At 51.3% G+C, this 15,709-nt stretch overlaps 4 protein-coding genes across 4 annotated transcripts in view; 2 read left to right on the top strand and 2 right to left on the bottom strand.

Moving 5' to 3' along the window:
- Nucleotides 1-2,570: 2,570 nt before the first annotated feature.
- On the bottom strand, nt 2,571-4,837 carry SEPMUDRAFT_156104 (uncharacterized protein; the record flags this gene model as incomplete). The annotated part of the gene is made up of 5 exons (XM_016907656.1): nt 2,571-3,483; nt 3,518-3,890; nt 3,937-4,181; nt 4,251-4,726; nt 4,775-4,837. The coding sequence occupies 5 exons, from the start codon at nt 4,835-4,837 to the stop codon at nt 2,571-2,573; spliced, it is 2,070 nt and encodes a 689-aa protein (XP_016762067.1).
- Nucleotides 4,838-9,799: 4,962 nt separating this feature from the next.
- Nucleotides 9,800-10,747, top strand: SEPMUDRAFT_11864 (WD40 repeat-like protein; the record flags this gene model as incomplete). The annotated part of the gene is made up of 1 exon (XM_016901445.1): nt 9,800-10,747. A coding segment is annotated over one exon (948 nt), but the record flags the coding sequence as incomplete, so codon positions are not given.
- An 816-nt stretch (nt 10,748-11,563) lies between these two features.
- SEPMUDRAFT_149063 (NTF2-like protein) lies at nt 11,564-14,094 on the bottom strand. Its single transcript, XM_016905314.1, has one exon. It carries the CDS (start codon nt 13,991-13,993, stop codon nt 12,005-12,007), a length of 1,989 nt encoding a protein of 662 aa, XP_016762065.1. The 5' UTR covers nt 13,994-14,094; the 3' UTR covers nt 11,564-12,004.
- A 1,295-nt stretch (nt 14,095-15,389) lies between these two features.
- SEPMUDRAFT_163519 (amino acid permease) overlaps nt 15,390-15,709 on the top strand; it is a gene marked incomplete at its 5' end in the record, with an annotated part of 2,552 nt that continues 2,232 nt past the window's right edge. The window contains one exon of the mRNA XM_016908062.1: nt 15,390-15,573. Within this exon, the coding sequence (XP_016762064.1) occupies nt 15,390-15,573 (184 nt within the window). The remainder of the gene's footprint in view (nt 15,574-15,709) is intronic.

Below are 15,709 nucleotides of genomic sequence, written 5' to 3'. Positions count from 1 at the left end.
AGAAGGAGATGTCGAAGTATTTACCGTAATCTTCTAATCTAAATTAATTTGCTTTTTCCTAATTCTCGTAGTCGGTAGGTATAGTCGGTAGGTATTGTTAGCGAGTTTAGGCAGTACGGTATATATAAGGCTTATTACTGTTTAAGAAGCGCTTACTATATTTATTCTATATCTAGAAGAGGTTTTACGTAATACCTATCGCAATACCTATTAGGTATACCTATTAGGTTTTTTCCGTTAGGTTGTACCTAGCTTATAAGCTAGGTACCTACCTTATTTGCGGAGTTAGGTATTAACGTTAGGTTGTACCTAACCTATACCTAACCTAACCTATAACGAGGCCTACTTACGGGTAGATATCTATCTATCTCTATCTCTATCTCTATCTCTATCTCTATCTAACGGGTAGATATCTAGAGCTACTAGGGTTGTCGCGACGGATAGATATCTACGTACGGGCGCGTCTATCTCTATCTCTATCTTATAGGTAGATATCTATCTATCTCTATCTCTATCTTTATCTCTATCTCTATCTCTATCTCTATCTCTATCTCTATCTCTATCTCTATCTCTATCTCTATCTCTATCTCTATCTCTATCTCTATCTCTATCTCTATCTCTATCTCTATCTCTATCTCTATCTCTATCTCTATCTAATAGGTAGATATCTAGGGCCGCTAGGGTCGTCGCGACGGATAGATATCTATAGGCGCGTATAGGCGCGTCGCGTCGGAGAGCACGTCGCGTCGGAGGGTACGTCGCGTCGGAGGGCGCGTCGCGGATATATTAGAGACGGAGCGTCTAACGTCGGACGCTCTAGTCCTATAGTTAGGAGTAGTACGGCCTACCTAGGCCGCCCGGCTCTTAGCTCTATTCTAATGCTCTATATAAAAGAAATACGCCTAGCCGCTTAATAATATATATACGAATTACTACTAAATATAACAATCCGAACTTACCTAGAGAGGATAATAAGGATAAAGATAAAGAAGCGACGTAGCTTGCTTGCCGTAATAGTAAGCCCTAGGTACCTATTTAATAGTAGTCTTACCGACGTACTACTATACTAGTAGGCGAGAAGTCTTATAGATATAGTACTAGCTATATCTATAGTAGGTACGTTTGCTTAGCCGCCGAGCGTCTCTATAATACTTACTACAAATACAAGACGAACGTATATTAGAACGTATTTAGTACTATACTAGAGCGTCTATTAACTATAGCGCTAGTACTAGTATATATAGTATATACTACCGACCGTAGCTACGTACGAGGTAGGCTATAAGGCAGGCTACTAGACAGGCTACTAGGTAGGCTACTAGATAGACTACTAGGTAGGCTACTAGGTAGACTACTACGTAGGCTACTAGGTAGACTATTAGGCAGGCTACTAGGCCGGCTACGAAGCCGGCTACGAGGTAGGATAAGAGCTAGAACAATATATAGTAGTATAGACGAACGCGGAAGAGGTAAATTAAGAGCTAGAACAATACGAAGCGGCGCTATAGTATTAATAGTACGAGATACAATAGTAGTAGGTATAATACGAAAGCGACGACTATTGTTATAAGAGTAAGGAGATACTAGTAATAGAAGTTTTAATATAGATATAGATAATAGTAGCGAGGAGATAGACCTAGCGACGCCCTTATACTCTTAGTAGAGTATTAGTAGGCTATCGTTCCGGCTAGTAGTATAAGCTAAGCTAATTAGAGGGCTAAGATATATAATAGATTGTACTAGGTAATATATACAAATATAGCTAGAATCGCGTTTTTAGCCTATAGCTACGAAAGCTCGATTTTAAGCTTCCTCTAATAGACTATAACTTAACGTAAGGTTGCCCGATTATAATAACCTTCTAGTATATTATTCCTATAGTAATTTTAATACTCTGCTATACTAATTTTGTATCTCTATAGTATGTTGTTGCTATAGTATTTAAGGGAGTAAAGATTTAAGAAGAGTAAAGATTTAAGTAGTATCTTACCTAAGGTATTAGTCTTAGCGTAGGGCTCCCGACGTTTAAAATTAACTCTTCTAACGTTTATAAATCCCCCTTAGTAGGGTATAGTTATAGAATATAGTAATAATAGATATAGTAATATATATATATATAGTTCGTACTCTAATAGTAGCGGCAACGAACTAATAAGTTACTTATAGCGATAATAAAGCTCTAGTAACAATAAAGCTATAGAGCGAGTAGAATATAGCGATAGTAAGGTATAATATAATATAAGTACTACTACAAAGGACAAAGTAAAGTATAATTATTTATAGCCCTTAGCTACTTTAGCCTTCTGTCGTTCTATCGGACTATACCGTACTCTAGTATCGAATACATTTGTAAAATCCTTCTCGCTCGTACGCGGACTACTAGCGATCAACCGCTCGACGAGGACGGTTCGGGAAACAAAGAGTACAATAAGAGACATTGCGGCTACGATAGCTATAATCATACGTATAGTAAGTTGGATGTAGTAGGATAGAATATTGCTCGTCGGACTAATCTCCTCTTTTTCTCAATTAGAGATCCTGTCCGTCTACAAGTAGGTATGTATGTACACTCAGACATTCGCATACATAACAACATTACTAAAAGCAACAGTACAAGTAGGATCCGAGCCCGAACAACCGGCATACATCTGAAATAAGTGATGAGAAGCCAACGTGGTTCCCGTAACATTCACCGCAATTTGTCGCTGAGAAGTAACGTCAAAGATAGACCAAGCCCATCCATTGACGCCCGACTGCGCATACAAAGTATTGTAGATACCCGCATCACAACTGCAGCTCGACGAGATATTGAAGACGACGTTGGCTGTGATTCGGAAAGTCTGGCCGGGATCGATGAGGACGTTCTGTACGAGATATCCGGCGTTGAAGGTCGTGTCGAGGGGAGAAAGGGTGGTAAACATGATTAAACCAGCGGAGACGGCGGCCAAGGGTAGTTGGGGAAGGAGACCTACGACACGGGCAACTCCAAAGGATGCTTTGAGTATGGAGGTCACACCCGTCGCGACCCAGTTCCAGTTTGTAGGGCCGTTGGAAAAGTCGCCGTTGGTGAGGATGGGGGTACTGAAGGGTGGAGTGAGAATGTTCGTGCCGAGGGTAGGACGGTATGTGTACAATACAACGTCGTCGATGGTCCAGGTGACGGTAAAGCTGCCACGGCAGTAAACGAAGAAGATGAATCTGCTTGAGGCTCCTGTCGTGGTACCACTCGCATTAAAGCTGCTGGCGAAGCCGCCGCTGGTGTCTGTCAGGTTGGGAGAGAAGAAGACCAGCACTTCGGAGTCGGTCTGAGCATAGAAGCTGCAATAATCGGTGGGAGCAATGGTGCCAGACAGACTCATCCGAAGACGGAAGCCGAGGTAATAAGGCAGGCCTGCGGCTAAGTTGACAGTTTGGATCAGCTCGCCGGCCTCATATCCGTTTGATCTGGCAAGGTCAAAGGTCGTAGTTCTGAACTGCTGTAAGCTTCGATTGATGCAAGAAGAAGGATTGGACTAACGCTGCACCAGCGGACGTATCCACGCCGAAGCTATTCGTCTTCCATGCGCTCAGTAAGTCCAAGTTAGAGAAGTCGCCGTTTGTGATGAGTTGCGAAGCCTCACTCCTACCAGAGGGTCCGCTCAGACGCACGGCGGAGTCCACAGTATAGGACGGGATTTGGTTACTCTGCAACATTTTGGTTTTGAGATTGCATTGGATAGTGCTTCCGCCGAAAAAGCCGTAGGTGATGCCAGTACAGACCGAGCCTTGGTTCGAGCAGAGGGCAAGGCAAGCTGCGTATGAAGTGGCGAGAAGAGGATTGAGGCCAAACACATTCTGACTGAGAGGCGAGTAGTCCTTGTTACATACGACAAGGTACTGACTACCGTCTCCTACACGCCAGTCAGCCGTCGATGCATGATGTCTGTAATCACTTACCAGTCGTGATCGTTTGCCCGTTCGCAGCTGGACAGCGGAGGTTTCCGGGCGTTGGGGCTGCCGAGCTAGGAGAAGATATAGTACTGGACGATACTGTAATGAAAGTGGTTGCGCTTGTAAATCGTGCTGTGCTGGAACTCGATGTCGCTGTCCTCAAGGACGATGCTGATTCCGACAGAATCGAGCTCAATGAAGAGGAAGTTGACGAGACCAGGTCGGGAGATAGCGTGCTAGTGTTGACTGTACTGTCCAAAGTAAGTACGAGCCCAAGGGTACCAGATTCTTGCTAATCGAAGCCTGCGAGGAACGTATACCTTGAGCTAGCCCGACTTGTGCTAGTAGTAAGAGGAGGTACAGTTGCTAGCGAGCTTGTAGCAGAGGATGAAGTGCTTGAGCTGCTCAATGCTCGCAAAGAGCTAGTGCTCAGAAGGAAGCTCGCCGAGGTGGATGATGGAATAGTAATTGTCAAGAGAGTTGATGCACGGATCGATGTCGAGAAGGTCGATATACTACTCGTCCCCGTGGTCGTCACCCTCGTTGTCGTCGTCGTCGTCGTCGGACATGCCGCTAGATTGAGTCCACCACAATATAGCAGACCTGCCATCCTGTGTAGGCGACCGCTACGGAGAGATGTAGAAGAAAGATGATCATCGGCCCGGGTCCAGATCGACAGAGGGCACGGCCTAGTATAGATCTTTGCCAGTGCATCGGGAGCCGATTCTGCTGGAGGAATGTGCTTTGATCTAGTCGGCATCCCGCGTTCAGTGTCGGCAACACCACATTCCAACGTCTGTCACGATAAGCATCGAGTATAACGGCGACATCCTCATGCGTCTACGCAATCCCACGACGGAAACCAAGATTGGAGTGGCGCCAGGTTGGTAGAAATTCGTGTCGCCATTGTGAATCACTGCTGTTCTTCTTGCGCGGCTTTTCCTGTGTTGTTTTCAATTAATAGTTCTGCTGTTTCTGAAATATGCAGAACACTGCTGCCACACTTGTTGGAACGATGACTCTGCTCACAACTCGATGACCGAAAGTTCTGTTATGCCCATGAGCAGTCGTCAGACTCCTCAAGACAGTGTCTCGCGCTCGAATCACCGTGGCAACGACTCTAGCATTCCTGTACCTCAGCCTCCGTCAGATACAATCTTGGCCTCGCGGACGGAAGCAGCTTTGGCGATTGCCATCTGTCATCCACGCTTTCGGCGGTACTGGCCCATGTCGTATCTCACGGTGAAGATGATACAGATGCTCCAAGCGTGACAGCTCTGATAGCCAGCATATTGCAGCCGTCTGGTAATGCATCGCTGAGCAAACTACACGATTCTTGATTGCGTTCTACCACAGCAAGGCAGCCGCCGTCTGCAGACAAGAGCTGGGGTGTATTCTGGGGATAGCATGGAATTAAAAAGACGTCCTCGAGTAGTCTACATTGGGTGAGGTCAGTCGGAGCTGCTGAAGAAGTGTGCTCTTTTCGAATGGATTCAAAGCGCATGCAGTCAGCCACTTCGGCTTCAGACCAGGACATATGGATGTCAAAGAGATGAGCAGTGCAGTCTGTCCTGATATGGCGTCTGGCACGAGCGCAACCGCCACCACCTGTGTACCTCATGCACATTCGGCCTAATGTTTGCTTAGTTTGCGTGTTACTGGCAAAGGAAGACTGTGTCTGCCGTCAGCCGAGAGTTGGGGCTGATATGTGATAGGCAGCACGGCCTGGGCTGTCATTCCGCACGCGCGACTTCCGCTCTTCTTTGATCTCTCAACGTTTCGCAACGCCTGGGCGACCTGGCGGGCACGCGGCTTCGTTGCCGAGTGCTGTCAAAAGAGTTCGTGACTGCCGAAGAGAAGCATTTGCAGCATATGTGACACATATTGGCCTTTTGTGCGACTAGCCTCATACTCACCGCCAGCACGACCGGCGACATGTCAAACTCGCGGCCATGACCCCATTATAGAGAGAGGTGACTGTGCAACAGTGATGATGCTATTCCTCGCGTAATGACACTGAGACCCTTCTTCTGCAAGTGGTATCGAATGTGGTTGGCCATGTACCACGACTCCACGAGGAGGCCACGTGAGATATAGGCGTCTATGCTGAACAAGCGCTTCGCGTGCGTGCTGATGATTGTCGAGCGAGCGTCGCAGAGTAAGCAAACTTGTCGTCAACAACCACAGCTGGTCAGTCCGTGGGCCCCGTACCATGAGGGCTCAGGGACATGCAAGAGATAAGAATGTGGCCATTTTTAGCGCCACGCAGGTCGTACCAGCACATGGCAGTGCCCCGTGGTGCGACTGCTCGCGCCTTTGCTGGAGAGAGAGGAGTGCGGATGGTCTGCAGTGCTTCTCAGGCCTGCCCCCTTCTACCGTATCGTGGGGTGCCATTGCGCACGGAATATCGCTCTCATGCTCACTTACCTGAGTTCACGAGAAGGGAGGCTCAGAACAGACAGATGGGAGCACCCACCTACTGTCCTTCATGTCCTCTTGAATCACTCCAGGCAGGACATGAAGTCTTTCCGTCGCATGATCAGAGGTATGCACCTCGGTTATAGTGCTGGATTCTAGTTTGTGCAATGGAGAGTCATGCACTCTCGCTCACTCGCAGACATGATTGGCGAGCGCGTCTGCTGTCAGTCGTGCAACCAGTGCCAGGAGTAGTGCTGCATTGTCCGCAAGTAACCGCGTCGGGCCTCGAAACAGGCAACAATTGGCTCTGACATGCATGCATGAGCCAGCATGAAAAGACTCTCATGCCATGGCATGGATGGGACGGGTCACAGTATGAGCATCCAAAAAAAAAGTGACAGCTGCACGTCACCCGAAGCGGTCTTTCTGTGTCTGTCTCTCTCTCTCTCCGTCTGTCTCTCACCCTCTCTTTCGCTCTCCTCTCCCCACGCATCGTATACATAGCGAGCAGACAGGGGCAAGATGCGGTGGCTGTCGAATCAAGGAGCGAGCGCATTGTGGGCCTGGTGACAGATGCGCTTCATCAGTCTGATGATTCCTTCTCCACTCGAACTGCCTCATCCTCGTTCTATTGTACTGTAGTGCGGAGCCATCGTAGAAGACTACCTCCTAGTTCTACCGAAGGCTGCAGAAGAGCGGGCTGGACAGCGAGGGTCAGAGAGCCGTCGCCTCGATGTGCCATTCACGGTATAGTCGGACATCTGCCGGGATGGAGAGTGGAGTGGGTCGGTTTCTCTGCGCACAGTGCGTGTCACATGTGTCGCGTGGTGTAGTCGTGTTGGGCGAATGGGTTGCGAAAGAAATGGGCAAAAGGTTGAAAAGCAGCAGGCAGCGTGTGGAAGTGGAGCGTGCCGGTGCGGTGCCAAGCGATGTCGATCGGCCGTTAGTGAGATTCCCTGCAATTGCATTGGATGCATAGGTACCGTAATGCATGCACAGTCGGGTAGAACCAGTTCTAGCGCCTTCTACCTCGTAGTGTGGAGGGAGGGCAATGATCCTTCTTCCATCCTCGCCATACCCGACATTGACATACACCTCCAGACTAGGAAAGGTATCATCGACATCACATCGACGTCGACATCGACATCGACATTGCACGTGGCTGGCCCAAGCACAATTGAACCATTCATGACTCCAACCGCGAGCCAGGGACGGCCGCCTTTTCTGTCCCTTCTGCCACTTCTACCAGAGACCGACTGACTGACTGTACCTCGCCGTCGCGTTCGCCGTCGCCGTCGCCGCCGCCGCCGCCGGGAGCCAGCAAGAAGAACCTAAAAAGACACCGACAGCATCACCACCACCAATATCATCACCATCATCACCATCATCATCATCATCATCATCATCATCATCATCATCAATATAACCATCCATCAGTATTAAACGGTCCCGCAATTCTCGAGGCCGATGCCGAGCACATGCACCCCATCTCCGCCCTGCTGTGCTCCATCCAGCACTGTTCACGCCGTTGTCTTGCCGCTCGTCGTAACTCGTTTGTTGAATATTGATTATTCCCAGCTCCGCCCCGCTCTGGCCATGCTGCTGCTGCATCTACACCCCCTGTCGCATTATTGAGAACACGACCTTTTTTCCGTTTTCCTAGCGCCAGACGGCTCCGGCGATCCCATCAACCTCTTCTACCTTGCTTCTACGCAGGAACCACCTCGACATTGCCGCTTCTCGCCACCACGCTTAACGCTTTACGCTACACGCTTTGCGCTTTGCGGCTCTGGTGGACGGGCGCTGCATCGGACGAACAATGCGCTCTGGGATCCTCCCGTGATTGCGTCTGTCTGTCTGTCTGTCCGCCTGTCTGCTTGTCTCCAAGGTGTGCTCGGCTGGGAGCACCCCCGCCGTGTCCTATCATCTCATCCTGCAGCTTGCACCGGTCCGCCCGCCTTGAAGCAGAACCCACCGCGCAGTATCACTATCTCATACATACCTCCTAGCGATACTAGATACTAGCTACTTTGCCCACCCCGAGCGAAGAACAACCACAAAGCAAGGTTGGAGATCATCATCCTGTGAGACTCCTGCGCCGTGGAAGCGGAATCGATATTGCAGCAGCTGTCTGCCTACCATTGCCACGCGGGCAGCTGCTCCCTCTTCTCCCCGTCAAACACGCAAACAGACGCTTCCTGCCGCCGGAATGCTGCTGCATTAACCCCCGCCGGTACTATACATATTCTCGAAATCTTGGCCAGCATTGCACACTATGGCCGACATTTTCTACTTCACGAGCCCACGCAAAGCGAGCACTGTCGCAAGATATCGACCCTCTGCACGAAGAACACCAAAAGTCGTCAGGAAGCGTCGCGCTACAAACGCGGAAATGTTTGATCAACGAGCATGCGTGGCTCAATACGAAGAGCCTACTTTTTGTCCCAGCGATGATGCTATATCGCTCTTTCTTTCCCGTCCTGTTCATGCTACTGCTCGAGATACCCCTTCTGCTTTTGATCCGGAACATGACTACGATATGGACGATACGGACGACAATGACGATCAACAAGAATCTGGTGGGGTGCCTTTGCCGCCCTCACAACGACCTCACATGCCTCACGACCAGGACAATGTACATATGAACTCGCCCATGCTCACGACTCACGACCAAGATACCCATCTCTACATCCACGACGATGCAGATCGTGCACATGGCACGACCATGCCATCTACTACACTCAGCCCCACACTATCGAGACCTCGGCCAAGGAGTCATGCGAGGCCACAGACGAGAGAGAGCAATGCGGAAGAAAGCAGTCGAAGGACGAGATTTGCGCTTGCCGGAGATAGTACGAATGAGGAACCGCAATTCGATGAAGCACCATCTTCATTTTCGCATAGTCTGCCTTCACACAGGGACGAAACTCCAGCTTCGACTTCTGCTCCCCGATGGAGTCCGCCGCAGCTGATGCCTCAACCATCCACCATTCAGAACTCACACCATGCCACGGCGCGAGAGCTTGAGAACGCGATCCTGGTTCGCAACATCCAGCATACACATATCATGGACATTGATGAAGATGCGCTCGCAGTCGATGACCCCCGAAGACATTACGATGTCGCAGACTTCATGGATACTTGGCGACTGCATTCGATCGCTAACAAGCAACTGCCTCCGTTTGAGCCGGGGATACAATCGTCGATTCGGCTCGGTCGACCTCCAGAACAAGTCACTCGGGAGCAGGCCGAGTCTGGAAATGTGGACATGCAGGGCACCAGATGGCACATGATTGGTCCATCCCAAGAATGTGCGCATGTCGCCCGCGCCATGCTGCACCCGTCGAGCGCAGGGTCCAACTATTCACGTTCATCGCAATACGATCGTCCATGGAGCAGCGCAGGCCATGTAGACAGTCCGTATCGGTTTCGCGCCTTCGTACCCCGACATCGGGCCAGTTTTGAGCATTATCAATTGCGAAATGTACTTGCAGCCACGGATCGTAATAACGTCTTTTACGTGTCGACTGGCAATCGGGTGATGCGAGCATCGCTGGCATGCCCTACCTCGCAAGAGACAGTGATGAATCTCAGCAAGCCGTCCAACACAGCCGCAGGGTTTCGTATCACTTGTCTGTCGGCTTCGTCGCGGTCGATGGCACCGGGCAGTGTGACTGACAATGTGTTGATTGCCGGCGGATTCCACGGAGAGTATGCAGTGCTGAACGTCGAAGGCGAGCAGCGGCAACCCTCGGAAGGCTTTGTCACACACGCGTACAACGGCCTCGTCACTCATGTCCATAATTATCAAGACCGTCGATCGGGCTTGCTTCGTGCAGCATTCTGCTCGAATGATCACCAGGTACGGCTGATGGACCTGCACAAACTCACATTCACAAACACGTTCCACTACGATCATGCGATCAATTGTGCTGCCACTTCCACCGATGGCCGCCTACGTGTGCTCGTTGGCGATAGTACCGACACCATGATCACTGACGCAGATCGCGGCGTGCCCCTCGTGACGCTCCGAGAGCATACCGACCATGCTTTTGGATGTGCCTGGTCTCCCAACGGCCGACATGTGGCCACGGCTGCGCAGGATGGTGGTGTTGTGGTCTGGGATGCCCGGAGTTGGAAGCAACCATTGTGTAGGTTCGAAAGCAGCATGTCATGTGCTCGATCACTCCACTTCACGGACAATGGTGCTCTCGTGGCTGCAGAGAACGAGGACATTGTGACCATTTACGATGGGCCCAGCTTTGGCCACAAGCAAGAGATCCGTTTCTTTGGGTCCATTGCAGGCGTGACGTTGCTGGATGGAGGAGCAGAACTCGCCGTCGCCAATGCCGACAAGACTCTTGGAGGATTGCTCACATTCGAGCGACGATTCCCGGGTCAGACTCTCGGTGAGGATCATGATGACAGGCCTGTACCCGCTACATATCTCGGTGCACGACGCCGCAGTGGTAGACTATCTGATCTTTCAGGCATTCTGGTTTAGCTAGCCCGCTACAATCAATCCCAGACTTGCTGCTGCTGCTGCTGGTGCTGCTGCTCACTCTCCTTCTCCTCTCTTTCTTTTCTATCCTTCATTTTTCCCTGCTCAATTCCGACATGATCATCATCTTCGGGCGGGAGGGAGGAAGGGAAGGGAAATAACAAGTCTCACTCATCACACTGTACATCCCTTCCACAACATACTCAAGGTTTCGTCTATCTTCGCCTATTTGCTCACAAAACAAGCGAGTCCGCAGTACATCCATTAGTGCGACGAGCGAACCAGACCAAACCGAACGAATATACGAGTCAGTTGAGTTGAGAGTGAATTGCAATACCAGGTACAGAGAGAGAAATGAAATGCGATAGAATGCGACGATATACAGAGCATGTCTAGTGGATACCTCTAGGTACCTGAGGTTTTTTCGATGATGTATTTCGGGACTACCCTACCTTACCTAATAGGTATCCACTTTCGCGCGGGAGTCTGGTCTGGTCTGGTCTGGCTGGGTACTGGGGTGGTGGATTGACTAATCATCACTTAAATATATTGAGCCGACAAGAGCCTTTTGTAAGCGAGTGACCTCTTGGCCATCTACTATACCCGCAAGGCATGTCATGTCACTCTAGCAAAAACAAAAGCAAGAAATGGAAAAGAAAGGAAAATGGAAAAGAAAGGAAAATGGAAAAGAAAGGAAAATGGAGCATCATGTCCTTCTGTCACAAGACGAGCCTACTCGGCATAGTCGAAAGCTTTCTGTCAGTCTACCTAGCTCTCCTCTCTCTTCCTGTCTGTCTCGGCCCCTGAGACCGGCCGGATTGACGTCTGTATTCGTACACATTGATGCAATGCAATGCAATGCCATCTCACTCTCATTCTTCTTCTTCGCTGATTTTTTTGTTGCCCCCTTGTAAGGCAAAGAGCGCGCTCCATCCGTGATAATCACAATTTGGTATTCCCCCCCAAAAGGCACCGCGCTTCGTAACGAGAGTTTGCCCATGCCCCAATATGCACAATCGCATTTTCCCATTCGCCTCGCTAATTTTCAAAGTTTCCCAGTGCGCAAAATGTAGAAACAATCCGTTGTTTTGTCTTTTCTTCCTTCTTTCAATCCTCCTCCTCCTCTCTATATTCCCTGGCGTGCAGGTATCCTCCTCACATCAAGGGTACACCGCCGATGTAGGACGTGGCTGGTAAGCTCGCTTTGTGAGTCTGAAACACGGCCAGAGCCGCATCGAAATCCCAGTTGGCAGTCGTGAGACACTGGTGGGAGAGACCCAGCGTCAGGCCCGTCCGCTTGGTCAGCTCTGCACACATCTGCTCGGCCATCTCAATGTTCAAGTGTGCAGGAAGTTGTGGCAGACCGTCAGACGTCGCGGCATCCGCAGCGGGCATGGGTGGAGTCGAGGCGCCAGCAGTGGCTTGAAAGGCTTGAGTGCCGCCATATGCGCGGATGGTGATGGTATGACTGACGACACGCACGCCGGTAGAGCCTCCGGGGCCTATGTATACGGCATGATCGCAGCTGCGCATCTTACCCGTCTCGGGCTCGGTAAACTCTCCGTGGATCGACATGAAGAAACCATCGACTCCTCCAGGAGTGTTGTTGATGGGATCTGGAATGCCCGGCTGTAAGTGGGCCTCAATCATCCACTTTTGCGGCTCGGTGGCGAGGTCTGGGTGCTGAGACTTGGGAAGTCCCGCAAAGCCGTCAATAATGGCCTGGGTGCCTCGCAACAATCGCTTCTGGCGAGCGGGCAGTTGTGTGAGCTTCTTGAGGTTACGACTGCCGTGAATGTAGGATGCCCATTCTTGCGTTTGTGGCTTGCCCGCATCCAAAGGATCTCTCGGGGCTTGGGTGTTGAGGGCAATGGAGAACTCGGAGTGCTCATCGTAGTACATGCGAGCCAGGGCGGGTCGATCCGTGTCGAAGCCGGCGAACCAGTTGCGGATGAAGGCCTCCACAATTCCGTCCTCATCTTGAAAGTGAGGAGTGCGAATGGGAAAGGGGATGTTGGCGACGTTGTTCTGGTTCTTGATATCGTCCTCGGACCGCACCTGGACTTGATTGAGCATGCGCAGGTTCTTGAACCAACTGATGATCTCTGCGGCGGCATTCGGCTCGTTCTGTTCGATGGGGTTGCCAAACACGATCAAGTGCTGTAGCTTCTTGAAGCGGTGTCGCCAAATTTCGAGAGAGGCCAAGGTGGCGAATTTGTTGTGGGAGAGATCGAGGTTGATGAGATTGGGCAGAGACTGAGACAGCGTCGAGACGATTTTGAGATCTTCCAAATCGTTGCTGGCCAGAGAGACGCCCTCGATGGCTTCGTCGCGCTCTTTCGTCGAGTTGAAGGACAGATCGAGCACCTTCATTAGAGCGGGAAAGAACTTTTGCGTGGTCGAAGCTTTGCCAAACATGTCCGAAGCTTGCAGTTCCGCATCGGTGCCGAGTGCGGAGAGGTCCAAGAACTTGGTTTCGGGATTCCATCGTCGCTCGAGCACACCGCGAAGCATTGCCTTGGTTTGCTCGGCGCCAGAAGAGGAAGCAGGCGAATGATTGCTCTGCGAACCGGAGCCACCCACTCGCTTGATGGTGAGCTTGGCACCTGCCCAGTCGTAGCCGTTCATGCGCTCATAGGCCGATGCATCTGCCGATGGCACGCTGATGGTCACCGTGTCTGCGTCGAGTCGCGATTTGTTGATTCTCGTATTCCTCTTGCCCAGGCGCATAGACGCCTTCTTCTCGAGCCACTGCACCAGCGACTTGAACCCCGCATCCGAATTGTTCGCTGCTCTGCTCAACTTCCAGCCGTCAATGGTGAGGTCGACGAGAGTCCCACGCGGTGTCGTTCTCGCTTCTCGCATCGAGACATCTCCGTGTGCACCAGCGGCTGCTGCTTTCCGAATCACTTCTCGCCTGGAGCCGTTTGTCGTGAGGTCCTTGCGTGTGCCCGCTGCATTCCTACCCGGCCGAGCTGTTGTGGCGGCGGGACCGGTGGGAGGCTTCTTGCCGATTCTGTTGGAGGAAGCTGCGCCTTTGACAGTGAGGTCGGCCATTTTGGCATCTCCATCACGATCAGCGCGGCGGCGGATGGCGCCAGGCCCAGCACGAGGTGCGCGCGACCTGGCGTCTGGCCGCACCATGTTGGTGGCGGCGGCGACGGCGGAGCGGGGATATCGAAGTCGGTGTCGGGGCACAAAGAGATTCGAGTGGGCGAAGGTGTGGTGGGTTCGTGAGTAGCTGGAGGGTGCTGCCTGCAGTGGATGTGATGTGGTGGTTTGCGCGCGTGGTTTGGAGGTCGTCGCTGGTTTTGGTGGCAGCAGCAGCAGAATTGAAGGGAGTGCTTCCTGTGGTGAAGAGAATGTGAGCGGGTGCGGTCAGTGGTCAGTGGATCAATGAATGGTGCAAGAGGACAAGCAATTGGCAGACAGGTGAGAAGGGAATAAAGGCAGAGGCAGGTCAAAGATGTGTATGGCAGTCAGAAGTCAGAGCTCGCGACGCTAAACCTGCCAAGAGAACCTGGAAGGGTACGAAGGTTAGACTTCGCGCCTGAAACGTCCGTGAAGAGGCCTCAGGCAGAGAGAGACATCTTGTCTGCCTGAGGCCACTACAACTACCACCATCACCACTACCTCCTACCACTCACTTCACTTCACTTGCAGTACCCCCTACGGGGAACATGTTCATCCGGCAGATATCTCGATATATATCCCTTTTTCCGGTGCATATTGATCCTCCCTCACCGCCAGTCCTCCGTCTGCTCCAGCAGATAATGTCCCGTCGCATATCATCTAGCGCATTCGGCATATTAAGGTACCATCAATCCGCCCCGAATCTGGCCTGGCATGGTATAGCATCGCAGCGCATCGCATTGCAGGACGCCGGGCGCAGTGGCTGGCCATTTGATTCTTGATATTCCGTCTTTTTTTGTTTTATATATTGCCCGGCATGAGGATGAAGGAGGAAGGCCGGACATATTGCCACGAGTATGGCACGGGCACAACCGTGATTCGGGTAGTCCTAATTTTCTGATATTCTAGCGCAGGCCCACACACACTCTCTCCACTCGCCACTTCACCTCTGCCCGATTTTTAGGCTGCTTCTGCACGCTTTCCCTGGTGCTGGGAAGAAGCATCATGCGGAAGTAAGAAAAATTTCTATGGATACCTACCGACTGCGAAATTTCTCTCTCCTTTGAATCTACAGTGCTCACGCCACGCTTGTCGGCCTTGGGTTACCCTCTCCGTCCAAACCACATGTACCTGTATGCATACCATGCTCGTACCTTGGGACCACCCGCACGTCGGACTCCTCTTTGCCTCCTCCCATGGACGGGGCACTCATATATAGTCATCGTGGCAGCGGTGATCGCTCACGGCACGGATCCACTACTCGCACCCCACCGCGCCCCTCTCTTCTCTTTCGTCGTCATATCTTCCACCGTCTACCGTCTCGTCTCGTCTTGACTCCTCTCGTCTCGTCTCTTCGTGACATCTGACATAGCCACCGGGAGGACGACAAGCGTAGCACGACACCAACATGGACGTGGACAAGATCAAGTCCGCTGATGCGGCGTCGCCCTCGATTCGTGACCAAGACAATGGTCCACTCGCTTCTCGTTCCAGCAGCGATGTAGAAAAGGCTTCATCATCAATCCAGGCGGGTGAAACGGTGCAATTGCAGCGCAAGCTACAGTCGAGACATTTGCAAATGATTGCGATTGGTATCATCTCCCCTTCTTCATCTTGGCGCTTCCCAGGCACTTTTGAGATAGATAGAGAGAGAGAGAGAGAGAGAGAGAGAGAGAGAGAGAGATCTACTCCATGCTAACACACATTCTCTCCAGGTGGCACAATCGG

This window comes from Sphaerulina musiva (assembly GCF_000320565.1).
Source record: "Sphaerulina musiva SO2202 unplaced genomic scaffold SEPMUscaffold_4, whole genome shotgun sequence".
Taxonomy (NCBI): Eukaryota; Fungi; Ascomycota; class Dothideomycetes; order Mycosphaerellales; family Mycosphaerellaceae; genus Sphaerulina; species Sphaerulina musiva.
The sequence above is the reverse complement of the archived record's forward strand: the minus strand, read 5'-3'. Positions and strand labels throughout refer to the sequence as shown.